General features: G+C 38.7%; 1 protein-coding gene across 2 annotated transcripts in view; it reads left to right on the top strand.

Moving 5' to 3' along the window:
- Positions 1–20,540, top strand: part of LOC129105369 (sodium-coupled neutral amino acid transporter 3-like) — a 36,119-nt gene extending 15,579 nt beyond the window's left edge. Inside the window, exons 3-17 of one of the 2 annotated variants that reach the window (XM_054616357.1) lie at positions 651–683; positions 861–954; positions 1,058–1,173; positions 5,768–5,841; positions 7,158–7,250; positions 7,411–7,492; positions 11,435–11,517; positions 13,525–13,583; positions 13,967–14,113; positions 14,927–15,006; positions 15,394–15,494; positions 16,027–16,151; positions 16,269–16,413; positions 16,698–16,801; positions 17,580–20,540. In XM_054616357.1, coding sequence (XP_054472332.1) covers positions 651–683; positions 861–954; positions 1,058–1,173; positions 5,768–5,841; positions 7,158–7,250; positions 7,411–7,492; positions 11,435–11,517; positions 13,525–13,583; positions 13,967–14,113; positions 14,927–15,006; positions 15,394–15,494; positions 16,027–16,151; positions 16,269–16,413; positions 16,698–16,801; positions 17,580–17,684 — 1,441 coding nt within the window. In that variant the 3' untranslated portion in view covers positions 17,685–20,540. The remainder of the gene's footprint in view (positions 1–650; positions 684–860; positions 955–1,057; positions 1,174–5,767; positions 5,842–7,157; positions 7,251–7,410; positions 7,493–11,434; positions 11,518–13,524; positions 13,584–13,966; positions 14,114–14,926; positions 15,007–15,393; positions 15,495–16,026; positions 16,152–16,268; positions 16,414–16,697; positions 16,802–17,579) is intronic. The other variant, XM_054616358.1, reaches the window with a different exon arrangement.
- The last annotated feature ends 750 nt before the right edge of the window (positions 20,541–21,290 follow it).

The following is a 21,290-nucleotide window of genomic DNA, read 5'->3' as shown; positions in this document are numbered from 1 at the left end:
CCAATGGTCTCACATGTCTTCTCTGTTGCGTCACATAAAGTTTCACGCTGCATGTTAACAGAACATCAAGTGAAATAGGATAGTTGTCATGTGTAGCATGCCAGTGAACGTATCTTTACCAATCTTCTTGTTAACTCCTTCAACACAAGAAGGACCTGACTCTCACTTATAGAATAAAATATATAATGTGCAATATTTAGTTGCAATTCTGTATAATTCAGATAAAAGTATTATAAATAAATATTACCTAAATGGAAGGCCTCAATGCTCACAATACATTAGGTGGAGATACAAAATAGCACAATCCCTGTAACAGCAAATACTGTGTGTCCATTAACTGCCTGGTGATGTGCCTTTGAGCAAGACATTTACCTCCTACCTCCTCACTCATGGTACACTCATACTTGCTGGATAATGGAGATCGCTAAGTGCCAAATTAGCATGTCACTGGTAGTCTAGCAATGTTGTATGTGTCCTCCTCCTATGTAATTGATTTTTTTAATTAAAATGTCTCTCTGAGATACAGATGATAATTTATAGATGGTCCCTTCACTGCATTACTTACCTGATTATATAATGACTGAGGGTGTTGTTTTTCCACTTTGTGCTCTCGTTGGGTGATGGATGGCCCTTCTCTGCACTGCTTGTAGGGAAACTGTACCCAACAGTGCCCAGAATGAAAGGTATGTTTGTTGATAAGGAACAGAGGATGTGTTGGAAATATAGCGTGCTATATCTAAGAGTTTGTGTCGTTTGCACAGTAAAGGAACCTATTCTAAACCAGAGCCTGTTCTTTAAAAAATAAATGATATAGTTTATGATGAGCATTGACTGTTTTTAACAATATTTCTTTCCATTAGACCCACCAGAAATGAGAATACAGAGGCCAACCTCCAAGAGAGCCAGGAGTTCTTATCGGGCATGGAGGACAAAAAGACCCCTCAATTTACAGATGTAAGTTCACTACGACTATATATAAAGATATATAGAGATATAGTATATATATTAGCATGCACTAACATGTTTATTCCTCTCCCCTGTCTTGCATCGGTTATAGTTTGAGGGGAAAACTTCGTTTGGGATGTCAGTCTTCAACCTGGGCAATGCGATCATGGGAAGTGGAATCCTAGGACTGGCCTACGCCATGGCCAACACAGGGGTCGTCCTGTTTTTGTAAGATATTCAAATGCATTAGATACACTCAATATGTAATATCTATTTCAGATTGGAGGACTGACTTACGGCTCACAGATACTGTCTGATTTATTTTCTTCCCGCCGGAGGTCTGAGTCCCACATAAATAGCACATAATTGCATTGTAATTGTCCTGTAGTCCTGGGTTATGACACACAGGCTGATGACAGGACACATTTGTTTGATAAATAAAGGCTCGGGTTAATAAGCTACTGTCAATCATTTACTCGTGCTATAAACAGGCGCAATGGATGGTAATCCCGGATGCCAAAAATAACCTGATTGTTTCTGTGTGGTTGATTTTCTGCCTTGAACCAATGGGAGTATGTTCTGTACATATGAGGGGCTTAACGTATAAAAACCTCTGCAGCGGAATTGTCTGTCAGGATAATGACGTCATTGTCGACTGCAGCTTTCAGGTGGAGCATTTAAATTTTCATGCAGATGCTTTTTCTACCTTATTTAAATTCACTGGAGGTCTTCTGACCTTTGAGCTGCAGTGAGTGCTGACAGTTGTTTTGGTCTTTTTATGGTATTTGTTGATAATAGGAAAAATGCAGAATATTTCCAGACTGGAAAGACTTTATAGACTGGCTAGTAGCTTGCTTTCAGGAAATATCACAAGAATCATTGTTTCATTGTGTGTCATGTAGTGGTGTAACTTCATCATCAGCACTTTTGTTGACAATCCAATCGGCAAGATTTATCCTGCCTGAATTTTCTGCCGTCGGCTAGAGCAGATCTATTTCTCAAGTATTGATTTATGGTTGCTGGATTTTGCATAAACATGCAAACATGGAATATAATTTAAACTTGGTGGTGGTATAATATCGGACTAATGGGCTCTCAAAGGTTTGCATGCTCATTTAGGTCTTTCACCACTTAGCCTCTCAGCCTTTTTTTCAGGAGGTTTCCAGCTGTTAGGTTGATCTGTCTTCTTGCATGTTTCTCAAGAATAATCAGGCTGGTGTTTCCCGAGGATAATCTCACCAGATAGCACTGACAACATCAACACCCCTCATCATTTCCTCGTGCAGTTTCGACACCTCTTTCTGGTGGTGCTAGATTGGAAGGTGTCTGATGCAGAAACTGGCTGAGCTAAGTATTTTTCTGAGAAAGATCAAGCCCTCCAGATTTATATTTCTTAGAAAATTTAGTCACTGAAATTGAAACTGAAATTTACAATGCAGGGTCTCAGTGGGAGGTGAAGCAATGTTTTTGATGTTTGTATAAATTTTGGCTTGTTTTAAGTGGATTCGTAGTCATGGTGAAAAACTTGATGCCCTCTCGCTTTGTAGGCCACAGGCTGTGTGTTCATTTCATACTTAACTCAACACAACATAACGGTAAAAGCACTTTCATGTTAGCTTTCATGATTCAATAAATCTGGAAGTTGTGTAAAGCTAGGTTTAATCTTTGACAGCTACCGCCGCCCCAAAATATTCCCCAAGGATGTTATTTGAGCTCTTTTCCATGGCAACGATGTCAGGATTTCTCTCACGTGTTTAAGAAAGCTTCTTATTTTGAGCTGAGTTGTGTGACTGTGGCTTTTCACGCTGTCTGCTTTTGGACTCGCTGAACTCTGTGTCACTGAACACCAATATCTTTGACACCTAGACAGGAGCTGAGTTGAACTACATTTAACTCTGTTGCATACACGTAGCCTACTCCTGTGCGAATTGATAGTACGTGACTGAATGCAACAGTTAGCGTGTATTTATCCGTCCTGTTAGGGATGAAAGGCCGTGTGTTTGTGTGCATATCGGCACGATCTTGTATCAAACAATGGAGTAGCTACTGAGAAATACAGGCAGGGTCAGTTACAATTTATCTATTTTTTCACATTGGACTCCAGGCTGGTGATAGCCTCAAAAAAAACATTCTATCTTTTTATCCTAACAGTGTCATTCTGAACCTTAGGTCCTGCTCCTAAAGGGGACAGAAGACCTAGAAATGAAGCCCCCATGTCTGCTCAAACATGGGGAGGTAAACAAATGCAAAATAACCACCAACAGCAAACTAATAGGCCTGTTGCTGAGTTTTCTTTGTTATATGGGTTGTTCTCATTTATCTCCACTGATTGGTTCACCTGCTGCAGAAATCTTCGTGCATTAAACCTTGAGGGAGTATGAAGGCTTTCAATTATTCACTTCAACCTTTTGTTAGTGTAGATCTATCAGTTCACTCCACATGTCAACATTTGCTCATAATTGTCAAAGTCTTTTGAATGACAACCATATAGCTATAAGTATATTTTTTAAATAAATAAGTTAAGATTGGTGTTGCCATTCTATGATTATGGATTAGGTGAACAATAGGTATGTTATGGTTTATATGGCAATCAAAACATTCTGTATCCAAACTTATTTGAGGTTCAGACTGTAGTGAGGACTTTATGTGAAGTAAGGACAATTTTTAGACTACAGTGTGAGCCACAATGTGACTCATCCTCTAAATATAGATATATTGTATCTAATTTGAGATTTTGCCATGTCCTTTGTGTGACTTTTCCTTATGGCCCCGATGTTTCATATCACACAGATTTTTGTTGGCGGGTGCAGAGGCTTCAGCAGGTCAGTGGCCTTGGCGCGAGGAATGCAGCGGGGTGGAAAGCTGTGAGCAGAGCTACAGTGACCCAAGTGTGTCAGTCTGTCTGACTGTCAGCAGATCTGTCCACCCATTGCCACTTGACTGACTAAATCCTCCACCGCAAGTCAGCCCAGCATTCTTTCACATAGTCTGAACTCCCCCACCAAAAAAAACCCTGTTAACTGGCCAAGTTGAAATCGAGTTGAAAGATGGTGGCCTGGCTTTTCCAAAAGGAGACAGGAATGGAGAGTGTATGTGTGTGTGTGTGTGTGTGTGTGTGTGTGTGTGTGTGTGTGTGTGTGTGTGTGTGTGTGTGTGTGTGTGTGTGTGTGTGTGTGTGTGTGTGAGAGAGAGAGAGAGCTAACGTCACTAAGGGTAACAATAGTAAGTAACAAAGAGTGAGAAAATACGAAATAGTTGGAATGAGGTGGACTGGGTCAGGGAAAGTCAGTAAATCAGGGACCCATTCACGAGACTTCCCCATGCTGTGGATTCTTACAAAAGTCTTAGAAGTTATGTTTCTTAAACACCTCCCCTAGTTACAGATGTAAAGTTAAAATTAAAGATGTAGCTTGTGCACCACATGGGCTAAATTAAAAACATGAATGATACAGCAGCTTTTCCCAGTTCTGTTATTTGGTCATTCAACTGTCAGGTAATTAATCTAAAATGATTCAACACAAGTGCAAATATGATCCTTCAATATCAAAACAGTACATTTTTGATACTTCACTGAAAAATATAAACATGTTTTTCTGCAAAACTGTTCTTTTTATTAAAGAAGCTAAAGTTCTAATATATGAAATAATGTCAGAAAAGAAGCAGCCATAAATATCATATAATAATGGTCACTTTTTTGCGATTCATTTTTGGTGATTCATGTGCACATTCAGGAAGAATAAAGCACATTTGAGCCAACAGAGCTGTTAGCAGAGGTAACAAGAAACTGCCAAGCAATGATGATGATCTGACAAGTAACAAAAGGAGGTGAACTATGTGCAGAGTGGCTGACGAGAGAATGAGATGAAGGTGAGGAAGAACACGGTGAAGGCCAGGCAGAGCTGATGAGGGAAATGGCAACAGGTGTGTTGGTGGGAGGGGACGTCAGGTGAGCAGGACTGGCAGCAGAGTCTGAGGGCATCTGGTGGACAGTAAGAGGATGGCAGGTCTGGGGAGTAAGAGGAGGGTTCAAGGCCTGGGGGGAGTGAGCGGGAGCTGGAGACAGGGACCGAGAGCCAGGCCAAGTAAAACAACAAAGAGACTAAAGTCCTCATGACAGGAATGCATTAAGAGGAATAACATGTAATAATGGTGAAAATGAGTTTGTGTGTCTTGAGGAAACAACTCTATTACTAAAAATAGAAGGAATGACTGTTGTTGTGACTGATGTGGGTTCTTCCACCACTGATGAACAAAGATGAGAAGATTAATGTTTACAGAGGATTTTCCTCATTCTGCGTTGGAAAGGTTTCTTTTTGAAACTGTCCATCTGGTGTGTGTATGTGTGTGCTTACTTACTGTGTCAGAGGGCAGAGAGGCTGACAGGGCAGCCTCCTTCAGCTCAGCTTGAGTAACAATCCAGGGTAAAGCAGAGCCACAGGGACTCTGCTCTTCCAACACAATCTATGTACCGGCATCCAGGAAATGTAACCAATGCTGCAGCTGTATAAACAGCCTGCAGAATAATGTATGGTGTAAACATGTTACATATTAAGATGTTGAGAAATGAGATTCTTGGTATAATGATGACAAAAAAAAAATTTTTGCAGGTTAAATATGCTGGATCTTATTGAGTTTAACTTTTAAATTCTGTTTTTGCTCATCCTTGATCTGCCTGAGTGAATTTGAGGCAGTGCATGCTCTGCAGAAAATGTTTCTGTTGTGCAGTGCCTTTTGGGAGTTTTTAGAATTTATATTCCCTGAACATTTATATTCCCTGAACATAATACTGTCAGTAATGTCTGTTGCTGTATGTCTGTTTCAGGGTACTTCTTACAGTGGTGGCAGTCCTCTCGTCGTATTCCATCCATTTACTGCTAAAGTTGTCTGGTATTGTAGGTATGTACAGTATGGAGCATAACCATATGCATCTTCTGATTCAAGGTTTCAAGAAATGTATTATCATATGCATTCAAATGCAACCAGTGCATTTCCATTCAAATAGAAACTTGAGCACAGCTGCTTTCTAATCGCCATGTTCAAAATACACACAGTATACTGGTACACACAAAGTGTTAGATAGAACAGAAAAGTGAGGCCGAGATAAATGAGACCCAGCTAAGGTCAAATAGCAACATCCAATACATTACAGGACAACAACATCAGATTTATTTATTAACAAGGCAGCATTTTGGTCATGTTTTTGTTAGTTAATTTAAGCACCTGCGTCTAGCAGTGACCACTTACTTTATTTTGGTTTATTATAATTAAATAGATAAGGCTCTCAAGTATATTCTTGTCTGTGGATCATTCCAGGACCAGGGAGTATAGTGGAACAGGTTTGTTTTGCCAGCCTCTGCACTAATAGAAGGCACTTTAAACTGAAGCCATCTGTGCAACCTAAGCTATTGACTGCATTGAAAAAATAAAAACTTCCAGTTTAAGTAAGTAGGAAATTTGCTGCCTTTAAATGAGTGGATTGACTTTGATGCTACGATATCGCTTACCCGATGGTAGCAGTGAAAATAAGTGATGGCCTCTATGAGTGTTGTTTCTGATAATGGCTAGTGCTCTTTCCCTGCACCTGACATTATATATGTCGCATACAGGTATGACTTATTGTTTCCTATTCTTTTCAAATCCTTTAGGTTAATTACCAAATCGCACAATGAAATGTCCTTTAAGAATATATTCAATACTGCACTAATAGATACTGACAAAACATTTTTGTAGACATACCACATTTGTTAAGTCATCTAATTAAGGGTAGCATTTGCCTCTGCCTTTTTCAGTATACAGTCGGTGTTCTTAGACCAATTAATAGTGTTAGAAAATCTGTATGCTGAGGAATTAAAAACCATCCACAACCTCGACAGAAACATCATCCATGTATGTGATCCTATTCTTTTTTTTAAATCATAGATCACTTTTGGTTTTGCACACAATGACAGAAATGTCTCAGCGCACCACAGGGAAAGCTCTCTCATCTCACTCCTGTTGACTGTTCATTGTCAACCATGGTGGTTTTATCTGCAATATAGCCAACTCTCTAAATTACCCTCTAATGTCAGATATGATACGATTGCATTGTGTGAACACTCAACACGCTCACACATGAGCACAATTAGATTTACAGTTTATTTACAGTCCTAGACCTTGTTAGTATGGATTTAACTAATTAATAAGATGCTTTTTATCTGCCATTTGTGATTCAGGTATTCGTGCGTATGAGCAGCTCGGCTACAGAGCCTTTGGGACCCCGGGGAAGATGGCGGCAGGTATTGCCATCACGCTGCAGAACATTGGAGGTGAGGTCACACTGCCATCTGTCCTCACACTTACACATTTTTTTTATTTCTTCTGATGTTTCTGGGATAATAGTATTCTATTATTAGAAACTTGAGATTATTGATCTATAAAACCTGTGTAGTTTAATACTAACTCATCGTTTGTATCTCCTTTCTACAGCCATGTCCAGTTACCTGTACATAGTCAAGTATGAGTTTCCTTTGGTCATCCAGGCCTTTCTGAGGGTGGATAAACCTGCAGGGTGAGTGGTCAATATATGTCATAAAAGATTGCATTCATACCATAAGTGACCTCAGATCTAGGGAGCACAGGGAAGGACTCTGATTTGTAGCTAAACGTAGATGTTGAAAATCCATTTATTCCGGTCCTTAAATGTGCTTGAAACATGCTAGAATTTGTAATCCTGAAGATTTCAGTCCTAGTTTATTAGCAATGCCAAATAGCAAATAGCAATTAAAGTTTAACACTACAGCAAACACTCCTTAAGTAGCTACTTAATAAGAAATACAACAACTGATGAACTGCTTGAAATACATTTTGATCAGTGTTGCATCTGTAGACACTTCCATGCCTCCTAAAGGTAAAAAAAAGTAACCTGCTCATGAAAAAAATAATAGTAGTGGACATCCTGCCACTTCACTATGGGAGCTTATTCAGCCGTCCTGCATGTACAAAGATTTGAGGAGTTCTGTCAAGCTTTGCCAGTTGGTGGGCCTGGTGCCGCTCAGGATGTAGTGAGCAGCTGGCCTGAGAACAGCTGTGATAGTGACCCTGGAGGAGGAGAGCAGCCCGGCCACCGGCTAACGCTCACAACAAAACACAGCTAGACTCCACGGCTGAAAACGTAAACCATGGGATATCACTGGCCAGTGCAGGTGGCCTCAGAGACAAACAACACTCACTCCTTTGGCTGGGATTTCCAGTGTGATGTTACCCCTTTACACATTAACCCTTACCCCAGTTAGAGCCTCTCCTCACCTACTTTTCAGCGTTTAGTATTTGAGGGCGAAGAGAAAGAAATGGGAGTTTATTATATAAGTGCATGAACTTCGCTTGCTTCAATCTATATGGAGGAGAATTGGAACTACCTCTGCTACCACGTTTGCTCGTAAATGTTAAGATTGATGTGTCCATCTACATATGGTCAGTATAGAGGTGATGTACTGTGACAACATGTTGGGACTGTTTCCTGGTGTCAGCTAGCTGCGTTCTCTGTGTACAGTGCTCTGGGCCATGGTCCACAATGGCTGTTTATTTGATATGACGGACTAGATTGTCCCAGTGGCATTTCATCCAGCCAGTGGGTGTGTGTTTATACTGATAAACTGTACAGGGGGTGGACAAAATAACAGGGACACCTCACAATTCGATGCAAGAGAATACAATAGCTTAAAATACTACTTTCTAATAGTATTATATATGATTATACTGTAATTATGGAGCGGAATGCATTTCTGGATCACGATTTGGGGATTTTATTAAATAACAAATTAATTTCCATGAAGTTATCAGTGTTTATTCTGAATTTTAAAAGGCAATTCAAATTGAACTTGACAACAATAATACTAATGATATTTCAAATGAAAATCAAAAATAATATATATATTTACAGAGCAATCACTGTAACTGTTTGTTTTATTAATTTTCTGGTAGATGATTTGTATTTTTGAGCATCTTTTCCTTCTATTTCTGTTTGTGGAAAGTAAATGATGTACAGTGTCTTACGGCAGCGGGAAATACAATAATTCCTACATGCATAGGGACATGAAATTAAAATGAAAAACAAATCAATTGAAACTGAGCTGCATGTTTTTTTCTGTGAAAATGAGTGAAGACTGAAAAGAAGGTCGTTAACTAAATGAACAGTGTCATATGTTTTAGTTTAATTTGTGGTAGTTTGTGGGGCTCTTGTACTGGCACAGAGTCAACAAACACTGAAAATGATTAAGATAGTTGTTGTAACTCTGTGTGCTTGTTCAACCGGGCTTATAAGATAAGATAAGATAAGATAAGATAAGATAATCCTTTATTAGTCCCGCAGCGGGGAAATTTGCAGGCTTACAACAGCATAGAGTAAAGTGCACACAAGAGACATAGTAGAAGAAGACAAGCTAAAAAATGAAAAATAAAAAATGAAAAATAAAAATAAAATAAAACAAGTATTATAAATAAGCAATAAAAAAAAAACAGTAGAAAAAACAACAATAACTGAAATATTATATTTACAGACAGAAACCCCCCCCCCCCAACTATTTCAACTATTTTTAACTTTTTTAACTATTATTGCACAGTGTAATGTGTATCAGAGAGTGTATCAGAGAGTGTATCAGAGAGCCAATGGTATTTTAGTGTGGTTACATGTATATTTGCTTACTGTTTTGTGATTATTAGTGATTGTGCATTTGTGTGTTAGTAAAATACTGTATGTTTGTGTGTAAGTGGGTATCAGAGTTGGTGAGATATTGTAACCCTGGTCCAGATGGCCGGAGGGCATGATGACAACAAGATAGATGAGCCTCTTGTTCTTTAAGAAGTGTGTGTGTGTGTGTGTGTGTGTGTGTGTGTGTGTGTGTGTGTGTGTGTGTGTGTGTGTGTGTGTGTGTGTGTGTGTGTGTGTGTGTGTGTGTGTGTTTTTTTTTTTGTGTGTGGCTAAAATAAATCTCTGCAGAGCCTCCCACTTAATAGATGTCAATAAATTAATCACCCCTACTGTGTCAGTCTAAAAATAGCTCACAGAGGTTTGTTTCCTAGAAATGGCTGTGTATGAAGCAGCAACGTGTGGTAGGTTGTGTCAGTCTGTCCGTCTGTCCGTCATATGGTTTGCCAAACGTTTCATAAACAGTCATGATGTTGTTTTTTAGTTTGGCAGGGAATGTATCTACACTGTTTTTGCGTAATATTTAGTCATACACAGTGTTTACACTTTGAATGTTTTTTTCCACTTCCCTCTGTGTCTGACAGTGGACACCATGTCAATGTAATCCATGCTAAGTAGTAGGAGTAGACAAGTCAAATTATAGAAACTAATTATCTAAACTGTGTTATAAACTCAGTACATAATACGTTTTGATATTTGTTAACATATTTGTCCTGGGTTACAAATTCTATGTGAGAGGCTATACATTTGTCAACCATCAGAGATTTTGCCATACCGTCTGCTATGTGTCTAATATTTGTGGTAGCTTTCCTTTTAATATCTCTGGTTGTATTTGGCCAAAGGCAAATCAGTGTGATTAAGTAACTTAATTTGTCGGATGTTTAAAGTGTTTAGCCAAAGATAGGCAGTCCTATCTGGTTACTTTAAGAGTTTCTCAATTGATTTTCCAGAAAATGTAATGTATACCAACACATGATGATATGGATCATGCTCTTATACACTGTAATTAATAGTGCAATTAAGGAAAAAGCATTCTTTAATATTACCATTTTGCTGGCCAAGCCAGTCAGCCAACTAGTTATGCAGTAATCATTCGTATTATTGCAGAGTATTGTGATACTATTTCTAATTAAGTTCTCAGCCCCCTCTAAGACATTTTTGACTAGCCATCAAAAAAGTCTGGAAAATATTTTTGACCATTCATTTCATGTATTTTATTTTTCCTGATATATATTTCTTTGAAATTTCTCTAAATTGTATCTGAGAGAGGATTGTCTAAATGCTGCTTCAATACCTTCCTCACACTGCCTGTGTTATAATTCTAATTTTTGCTGTAAAATGTAAAAATATTTAGTATAAAACTACCATGTGTAATTTGAGTGTTTTTTAAACCTCTCCTAAAATATTGCTGTAAACAATACAGAGGACATGACCTCTGTGTCCCAGCTTTAGCCACAGTTCCTAGTGTCCAGTGGTACAGGGATAAAAATAGGCTTATTTTTTCCACTCTAGATATTTGGTTCCATGGAAACCAGTTTAATTTGTGTTCACTTCTGTTTAGCTGTGAGGTAAAACTACTTTGCATAGTTGTGGAGATATAAAATAATCCTTAATTAGTTACTGCTTTTTCCATCATGTAAGCCTTATTTGTGTGCACCTAATTTTCTAGCTGTTCACCCACTTTTCCCCTGTGTCTTCTCAATCAATATCTGATTCGGTGCAAATGCTTAACATGATCGTGATTGAGAGGAGTGTTTGAGCCAAGTAATTCTAAATCAATACGTTTAATTCTCTCCCTCTCTGCAGTGAATGGTACCTGAACGGGAACTACCTCGTGATCATCGTGTCTATTGCAGTAATATTACCTCTGGCTCTCATGAAACAGCTAGGTAAGTATATCACGTCCTTCTGACAGTGGGATACCCATCTCATAAGTGTTTCAGTCTGGGCTTCCTTTTAAATTCTGTGTTGTGTTCCGTTTTGTATGAATCGGTTAAAGCCAGAGTATATAGCTTGCTGAACAGTAGCCACTGTGGCTGCAAACAACAACTATGGGATTATGTTTAATGCTGGACTGCTGTTTAGCATTTAGCAAAAATGCTTAGCTATTGCTACAGCAGCACAGGTGACATTACTGAGTCTGCAAACTGACTCTGTATTTTCTGTTACACAGCAATATTTAACCTAAGTTTGCTAACAGCATCCACCAAAGTCTGCTGGTCATAAGAAATAACCCCTGGATGAATCCAACTTTTCATTGTGAAGATGAAAAATTTGTTTTTTTCTCTCAAAATGTCTTGCTCTAACAAAAGGTTTTGTAATAACTATATTACTATTAAATCAAATCGAAAATACTTAAAGGTCCCCAGGTATGAAAATATGGGAGTGAAGCCATGAATATTGTTTATAAAATGTGGCCTTTGCTTGCCAACTTACTTTACCCAACATCCTGCAGGGCTAGAAGCAGTAAAGGAGCTCATAGAGTTTTATGCGGTAACTTGCTCAAGGAAGCTTCATCCAAGGAGATGGTTGTCAGCCTCAAGGCTTGAACCTTGGTCTAGTGCTTGAATATAAATTTACTTCACTGCCTTTAATCCTTGATTTCTTCCAAGGCACCTTCTAAATTTGAATTGATGCCATACCTGTAGTTAGGTATTTTAAGAGGGGTATTGCAAAGGTTTGAGATCCTTATTTTATAGCTGAATTCTGCATTTGTTCACATTGGTCACATTTTTTCTGGCAGAGAGAGTCTTTCTCATCCCCTCCTCTCTCCTTCCTTTCGTGACCATTCTCACTGTTGTCCTCCTGAGATGTCCCCTGGTTCATTGTGTAGCCATGCCTGATAATGGCCAAAACACTGCAAGACTGCAGAGGGTTCACTCATTTAAAAATAATAAGCCTTTGTTGTTTGTTTGACACACACAAATCCAATGTGTTTTCGCAAGTTTGGTCCAGAGTTATGTGGGTCTTTCTGCATTGCAGCGCTTTAGATGACTACGTGAAACAAAACAGATGGAAAGAGGAACAAAAAAGCAGGGAGAGCCAGTTTGGAAGTGAGAAAAAGGGGCATATTGGCTGACCTCTTTTAGTAAGGCCGCCTCCTGCCGAGACATCAAGGACAACAGCCAGTCAGAGCAGTTAGAATCCAGTAATAAGCTCCGACTCCCAGCACACTAAAGGAGCAGTATATGACACTGAGAGCATTAATATAGCCAACAACTATTTGCTATGTAAAGATATAGTGAGGTAATGTCTGAGGAGAGAATGATGTGGCTCTCCATCTCTGTGAGTTGATATCAGAGCTTCTCCTCTGTCTGCTTTGTCGACATAGCCGGCCGGCAGCACGTCCGTCTAGTGCATGTTAGTACATGTTAGTACATGTTAGTACATGTTAGTACATGTGCATGTGAACATGCGAAGGCAAACTTTGCCATGGGGTCCAACAAGACTTGGGAAGAGACGTCTGTGGATAAATATTTTTTAGGTAAATCAACTTCCCAGTACAAACACAGGAATAGACCCTATTTAAATTATTAGTTCCGAAGAGTTGTAAAATGCGCTCATAGCCAAAGTTTTTTTTGCTCCATGCTCCACTAAGCAATTTTCAGAGGAATGAACGGGGTGCCGACGCTGTATCAAGTTCTCTTTATAAATCCTGGTTTGCGCTGTTAGCACTACGGGCCGCAGGCTCAGGCGTCGTCATGTTGAGAGCCGTTGAGAGGCAATTAAAATGCTCCTAATCTCGTGTCTTGCACTTTGAAATCAGTCTAGTTCACCACAAGGCTTGATGAACATACAGCAGAAAATACAAAAGTTTACCTCAATAGTGATTAATAATTAGAAATAAGCAGCATTTGTTTATTTTCAAACCCTAACCCTAAGCATTTGTGTTTTAGGATACCTGGGATACACCAGTGGTTTCTCCCTGAGCTGCATGGTTTTCTTCCTCATTTCGGTACGTGCTCTATACCTACATGTAAACTAGACTTCCTGTCTTGCTTCTTGTTTCTTGTCTGTTGGCAGAAACATCAAGGCAGCATATTCACATGCACTGGGATCAGTCTATAATCTTTTTTTTCACCTTCCCACCATCTCTTTAGTATTCCCTACTCTCTCTACGCATTGCCATGGCCTAATGTTTGCACGCTGCAGTTCCAGGCTGTGTTGGTTCTCTTGTCTTTCTCTGACCTAGTTTTGGCTGTGCGAGCTGTAATCCATGCATAGCTCTCTGTCTCTTTCTCTGGCTCTCTCTCAGAACCATATTTTCAGCCTGTCTTTATGCTTACTGTGTCCCACAGACTTTGTTACTGTTTAACACCTCTCCTCTGCACTGCACAGGTCATCTACAAGAAGTTCAATACCCCGTGTCCATTTACGGACTTTTCATTCAATAGCACGGCCAGTGTGCTGAATGTCAGTGCCATGGATCCCGGTGGGGAGCCTGATCCTTCCTGTATTCCCAAAATGGCCAACCTCAACTCACAAGTAGGTTGTTTTGCGCATACCACTCCAACTTAAACTGCAAATCCACTTCCACTGTAATGTTCAGTGACCGCCACCCACTTATGTCATATTCATCTTTAGCATGTTGCCCGTGACTGTTCACAATCCAAGCATGGAAACTGCACTTGGTTTGAAGCACTCAGTTGCGCTCAGGGCTTTTATGAAGCTGTTAATGATAGACAATAGTCTGTGACTAATGCAAGGCTCAAAGATGGACAGTGACCCCCGTGCTGTCTGCTCCTGTCAGCAGAGGAATACAAATTGCTTTGACATTCTTTTGCTTACAGTGAGATCATCAAGTTTGATCTTTGTGGGCCAGAGAGATGGGTGATGAATGAAATGGGAAAGACCTGACATTTCCCCTGTACCCTTATGTTTCCCACAAAGTACATACCTTCACAACAGGAAAGGACTCTTAATGACAGCTGGAGGCTTAATTTGTTATATTGTAAATTTACACCACTTCATTTTATTGAAACAATGTTGCTTTCCAGAGCATTTGCAAATACTGACCGGTTGTTCATATCAAGTCTTTATTAGCATCCATCAAAGATGAATGAGACTTTCCTAACCCGGGCTGGAAAGACCAATCCCTGTTGCTCAGCAGCTTACAAGTAAGGCATTCTTAAATAGGCTGAAGCTGGTCCACAGCCAGGCCCAAGTTAATCACAGGGAAACAATTAGCTCTCTGTGATATGTCTGAGGGAGTAATGGGCAGTAAAACGCGAGGTTGGTGGTAAAACGTCAGGGACGGCGCTGCTGTATCTATGGTGACCTGTTGGGGTTCATTTTCAGACTGCCTACACCATCCCCATCCTGGCGTTCGCCTTTGTGTGCCACCCCGAGGTCCTGCCCATCTACACAGAGCTGCGCAAGTATGTTCTTATGATGGAAAACTTCTGATAACATTTGGACAATAAATCAGTTGCATAAAAATGAGCAAAGGTCTGATTTGTGCTTGGCTGATCATAACCTAGTCACATGCACTGCTTTCACTTTATTTTGAAATATGTTGGCACTGCTTGTATGATGTAGCATGTTGTTAGTTTAAATTTATCATCCTGCCTTGAATCCCTGTTGTAGTTTCCTGCAGCTGAAGTAGCCCCACAAGTGAAGATTTTTTCATTATTTCTTTTAGACTACATACTTTCTTTATGGGCATATAGAGTTATTTGACAACGGATGCCCTGATGCTGTGTGTGCGTATGAGTTTATGTTTGTGAGTATGTGTGGCATCACATGGCAATATTTTCTGATTTCAGTCCCACCAAGAAAAAGATGCAGCATGTGGCCAACATCTCCATTGCAGTCATGTACTGCATGTACTTCCTGGCTGCCCTTTTTGGATACCTAACTTTCTATGGTGAGGCCTGGTCCTCCTCCCATTGCAGAACATTATGTATATCTATCAATCTATCTATTCATCTTTATATCGATCTAGCTATCTGTCTATCTGTCTATCACTCTATCTCTATCTATCTCACTGCGCTTCTTAATTTTCTTTTTCCATTCACGTTAATTGTTTTAATTAAAGGTTACAAGGTTATCAGCAGTCTGAACCACTATGTTGTAGCAGAACAGTCATCCTGAAGGCTGAAAAGCATCATGGTGCATCTTCCCCCTCTAGTGGTCATATTGTTAACCTTACATTAACCATTTATACTGCTAACATTATCCACTGCCCAGAAAAGACTTCATGATTTAGGAAGGTTTTATTAAGTACAGTAGCATTTTACCTATATTTAGGATGTTAATAAAGGAGGATTTTTGCATTACTTTCATCTGTATTGTTTTTATATAAACCAGTTAATATAAATATTTGACTTGTATTACAGGTAGAGTGTACTTCCTTCATTCAAACTTCGCAATTTTCTTTTTTTTTTTATCTTTTACAGGTGAAGTGGAAGCAGAGCTGCTTCACACCTACAGCCGCATTGACCCGTATGACACTTTGATTTTGTGTGTGCGTGTGGCTGTACTCACTGCTGTCACACTCACTGTACCCATTGTGCTCTTTCCTGTAAGTACAATTTTAGGACCTTAAGCTTACACATTGGCTCACTTCCATAAAATCATGAAGCCGTTATTTTTTTTCATGCAGTGACATTTGAAAATTGCCCTTTTTTGTTCTAACCAGGTGAGAAGAGCGATCCAGCAGATGATATTTCCCAACAAGACCTTTAACTGGCCCCGTCATATCGCCATTGCCGTCGTTCTGCTCACTTTCATCAACCTGCTGGTCATCTTTGCTCCCAACATCCTGGGCATCTTTGGGATCATTGGTAGGTTGGACCAACACTGGCTGGGAAATGTAGATAGTATAGCTTCCATGATCTCTTTAAAGCCTATATATTAGTGGATAATGCATGTATATTCATATTGCTTTTTATACATGCATGTATATTATTGTGTTTGCAATTTATTTCCCTCCCTTTTCTTCAAATTTCCATGTCATCACTTCAGTGCTGTCAAACTTGGATCAGCATTTAAATGAGAACCGAAGGGAATGAGAATTCACAGAGAATTTGTTTCATGAATAATTTTCTGCTTTTCGTCTGCATTCCAGGTGCCACATCTGCCCCTTGTCTCATCTTCATATTCCCTGCTGTCTTCTACCTTCGTATTGTTCCAAATGAAGAGGAGCCAATGCGCTCATTCCCCAAAGTCGTGGTGAGCTTCAGATGAGAATAACATAAAATTAAGTTTAGATTAGTAACATTCATTTTCCACAGCAGTACATTGCTCTTGTGTTGGTACTCCTGTCTGTTTGTCCAAACTGGGAGGGTGCCGATCATCATATACTGTAGGTTATACACTGACTATGGATAAGTACCTCATACAACCCCACTTCAAAAAAAATCTGAACTATCCCTTTAACTGCAGACTGAAAATCAGTGTTTGCTGCCCTCTCTGGATGAAACATTGAAGTATGTTTCATCTCTGACCACATCTGCAGCAAGCTGCGACCAAACTGAAATTCTCACATATTAATATTTGTATCAACCAAAATTAAGGCTAAAAATATTGTATTGGTTGGGATTTTTACTAATAATGCACCAATCTTAAACATTGCTTTCCTAACTTTGAAAAAAAAATATAACAAGTATATACATAGATATAAATGTACTGAATTGTTATTTTTTTAAATAATGCTACCTGATATCAGAGTGGCATATTGACAACTATACCCAGTCCAGCTTTTTAAGTGAATATGGGGTCGATATCCGATGTTGTATCGTTGCATCGCTAATTCTAACCTCAATAGTTAAAGTCACTTTGACAAAAATGTCTGCGTTAAAGCCATTCACATATTCAATGATTTACAAGGCAGATACTGTGAATATCGTGTGCTGTCTAAAAAGGATGCACCCAGTGGACATATGACAATCTCTCTAACCTCTGTTCTTTTGTCACTCTCTTTAACTCAAACACTCCTCCTCTCTTCTAGGCCGTCTGTTTTGCTTGCATAGGATTCCTGTTTATGATAATGAGCCTGAGCTTCATCATCATTGATTGGACATCGGGCAGCAGCAAAGCCAGCAGTGGTCACTAGGCGCCACCTTCCATTTTTTCTTTTTTGAGGTTTTACATTGTTGATTTAGATCTGTGTTGTAATGTTCAAGTTCTTACTTTGAATAATGTGTGACGCTAAAGATGCCCTACCTTTTCCATTAGAGAATATTGGCCACAGAGATGAAGTCGAGTTCAGGATGACGTTACACTGTCCTGTACATCCTGCCAAACAGTCACTGCAGATCTAGGCCGGTCTACCAACTAGAAAGTTGATAGTTGAATTCACAAAATAGGCCAGGTGCATAAAGATTAATGTTGGCATTAGGAGGCTGTGCCTTGTGAGATGGATGTTAAAACCAGATAAGTAACAAAATAGAAAGCAGCTGTCATTATACGGCTGACCCTGCGTTGGTTGTGATCATCTGCCCATCCTGTCTTGACCCTAAGAGGATCTCCGATCTGCAATCTGCTACTCAGATTAGAATAGACCATCTAAGGCGCCTCCATTTTAACTGTTGACAAAAATCTGTTCAATGATAGACAATTATTAATATATAATGTTTACGTCTATTATTATTATTATTAAGTTATTTGAATAACTACATATGTTTGTCACTCCGTGCAACTGCAGGTGAAAGTATAGTAAAAGCTATTGCACAGAAAGAAAGATAAGTTCAGGTATAGTAGGAAATAATCTTGATTTATACCACTCTCAATGCTCTGTACAGCAAATTTGAATTTACAGCCAGCAGCTGGTTAGCTTAGCTTAGTAAAAAGACCAGAAAATGTCAAACTGTTCTTTCAAAGTGTGCACCCTTTAGCTCCTATGCCACTAAGTTGGTTATTTTAAGGTCTGGAGGTGTTACATTCTCAACTTTGACAGAGTGGGGTGCTAAACCACACAGACAGTATGTGGTAAAGTGTTTTAAGCACATTTATCAAAGCATTCCTACACAATATGATCAAGATGTATATTTTTATTATGAATCACTACTTGATGAAAACCTCAGAAGATGCAGAATGGACTGATGACCTGATCCTCAGTTCGTCATTTCAGGTTAGGACGGTTTTTAGATGGCTCTTGGCTGTCCAGATCACCACATAAAACAATGCCTTGTGTCCGCATTTTCTTTTAGTAGTACTGTGTAAATGAAAGTAATAAATGGTACCGAAGACCTCATCAGTTGGATTGTACAGATCAAAGTGATAGATTAAATGAAAAGAAGAAAGTCACTGCTCAGTGTTGGTAATGATCGAGGGATGATTTTTACCTGAAAGATGTGTTGTTTCTGAACATTTACTGGAAGTAATCAGAGATAACCAAAAAAATGAAAAAAAACAACAGGGTCATTTCACGAAGTGGTTAGTAACAGTTTGATGTCTCTAAATATTTCTGTGTCCAGCACAAGCTTGATCCCTAACAGAAATGACAAACATGGGATTACTGTCTCTTTAACAATTTTGAAAGGTTTGTGGTTAGCAATAGCACTTTCCGTTGATAAGCACAACTTACTGTAGCCATTAATAAGTTAATACGCAAGCAAATGCTTTGTGAGAAAGTCCCATATTCGATAGATGTGATATAAGGGCATGTCCCTTTCGTATAACTAAATTTTTTGGAGATATGTAATCAATCTAATGTAGATTACGAGCAATTTAGCAATGCGTCAATGGTATAATATGGATGTCTTCTCAAACATTACTTGAAATAATGTTAAGGTTAGCTTTCCTGTGAGCCCCTGATACCATTCATTTCCTCCTCTGGTCCGTACTGTAGCTAAATCAACTAATCAGTTGGATGTACTGGTGTCTTTGTTGTTTAAAAAAGAAAACATGGCTCCATTGTATTTGAACTTAAAACCTATAAGTATTAGTGTTGTTAAACCTGGACCTATACTCTGATCAGAAGTATAATTCTAGTGTTTGTCTCCTGCCATTGATATATTAACTGTTGTTTTGAACTTCATGTTTAGTGTTTATTCGGTTGACTCTGATCCAGTGATGAAATATTCTGTTAATGATTGATTTTATGTGGTTGTCTTTTCATACATTTGTCTTTTATAGTCAGTGGCATATCATCAGTGGTAAAGTTTGGGTCATTTTTGACTTCCTTGCTGCTTGTTGGCAGACAGTAACTTTTTGACTCTGAGTTGTTAGTGAGCTGGTGTACTGGCCTATATTTCAATATATTTTCTTATGATCAACTCTGTTACACCAGAGGACAGTGAGTGCTGTGAGGGTAAGTCGGTACTGTCCTGTCAATTGGTTAAACACCAAACCTCTTTTAATCTCTTTTTCCATTGTATCTAGATATTTGGTTGTCTTAATGTAACTGTATGCAGAAGGAATCATGCGAATCAGCCACTGGGGCATGACATAATGTTTGGTGTTGTTCTACCAATGCCATGGTTATATTTATCCCCAACTTCCTGTTCCTTGTTTGACCTTAGTGAGTTTTTCTAAAGTGCACACATACAAAACTCTTCGAAATCTCACAATACGCAAAAAAGTAAAAATAAACACGAGGCAACAAAGTGAGGTTAAAGGGGATACACTGTGTTAGTGGCTGATACAATATGATCTCCGAGGACCTCTATTTAGATCTCAGTGTTGTAAGTCCCTCTTTGTGTGATTTATTGAAATGTGTATGATTGAATAGTAACATATTAAATATTGACATTGGCCAGCATTTATAAATAATGTATATAAATGTATACCCCTTTATATTCTATATGCATATCTAGTTTGTACAATGTAAATAGCTATTAAAGTTTTAGTCCAATTAAAAATATAAATGTAATCATTTTCAAAGTGCTTTTAAACTTCTTTGTCCTTCATTTCATGTCAATTTTCTTGTATCTCTATATATTTTAATATGATGCTGGCAGTTATTGTACTGTAAACAATGTTGCAATAAAGATAATGAGGTAACAAAATGTTGATCTCTCATCATCTGTCAAATTTGGCCATCTGGAAACAGGAGATTGAATATGGAGAGAAATTCAAGACTATTCTTTTATTTTATATTTTCACTCCCTGAATGATGATAATAATAATAATAAACAGCTAAATGGACCACTACCGCTAAGCTCTAAGAAGTACTTAACCTGAAATTTTAAGAAAACAAAATTAAAATGCAAAAAGGACACTCACATTATACGAATGCCATTTTTTTATATTTTATTCACGTCATATTAATTTGAATATTAGTAACACTTTGTCAGAAACAAAAAGGTAAGAAAAGGGAGTTGTTAATATTTCTCTTGAGGGTCAGGAGCCCGTCCACAAGGTGACACTAAAGTGCTGTGGTTGGCATTAAGCTGTGGAGTTATGACCATCACGCAATAGGACAATATTGGGTTTTTATGGATGAATCTGCCTTAAGTGTTGATTAGTTTGTAATGGGCCAATTTTGAGTCAGGTTTGCCCTTAAACCATCAGAGGCAAAATTATGTATTTTTAACCCCACCACATTTGTCTTAAAGCTATAGTTACAGTTGACATTGCGATTAAGAATAGTTTTCAAGATTTAACACTGAGATAAACATATTTTTAAAGGAAATGTGAAGCACTGTTAAACCTTTTAGACCTACAGTTATTTAAAATGACTCGATCTACAACATACAAATTATGTCTGTGTATTATT

Source organism: Anoplopoma fimbria, chromosome 17, assembly GCF_027596085.1.
Source record: "Anoplopoma fimbria isolate UVic2021 breed Golden Eagle Sablefish chromosome 17, Afim_UVic_2022, whole genome shotgun sequence".
NCBI classification, from domain to species: domain Eukaryota; kingdom Metazoa; phylum Chordata; class Actinopteri; order Perciformes; family Anoplopomatidae; genus Anoplopoma; species Anoplopoma fimbria.
This window is presented reverse-complemented; position numbering and strand designations above follow the sequence as displayed.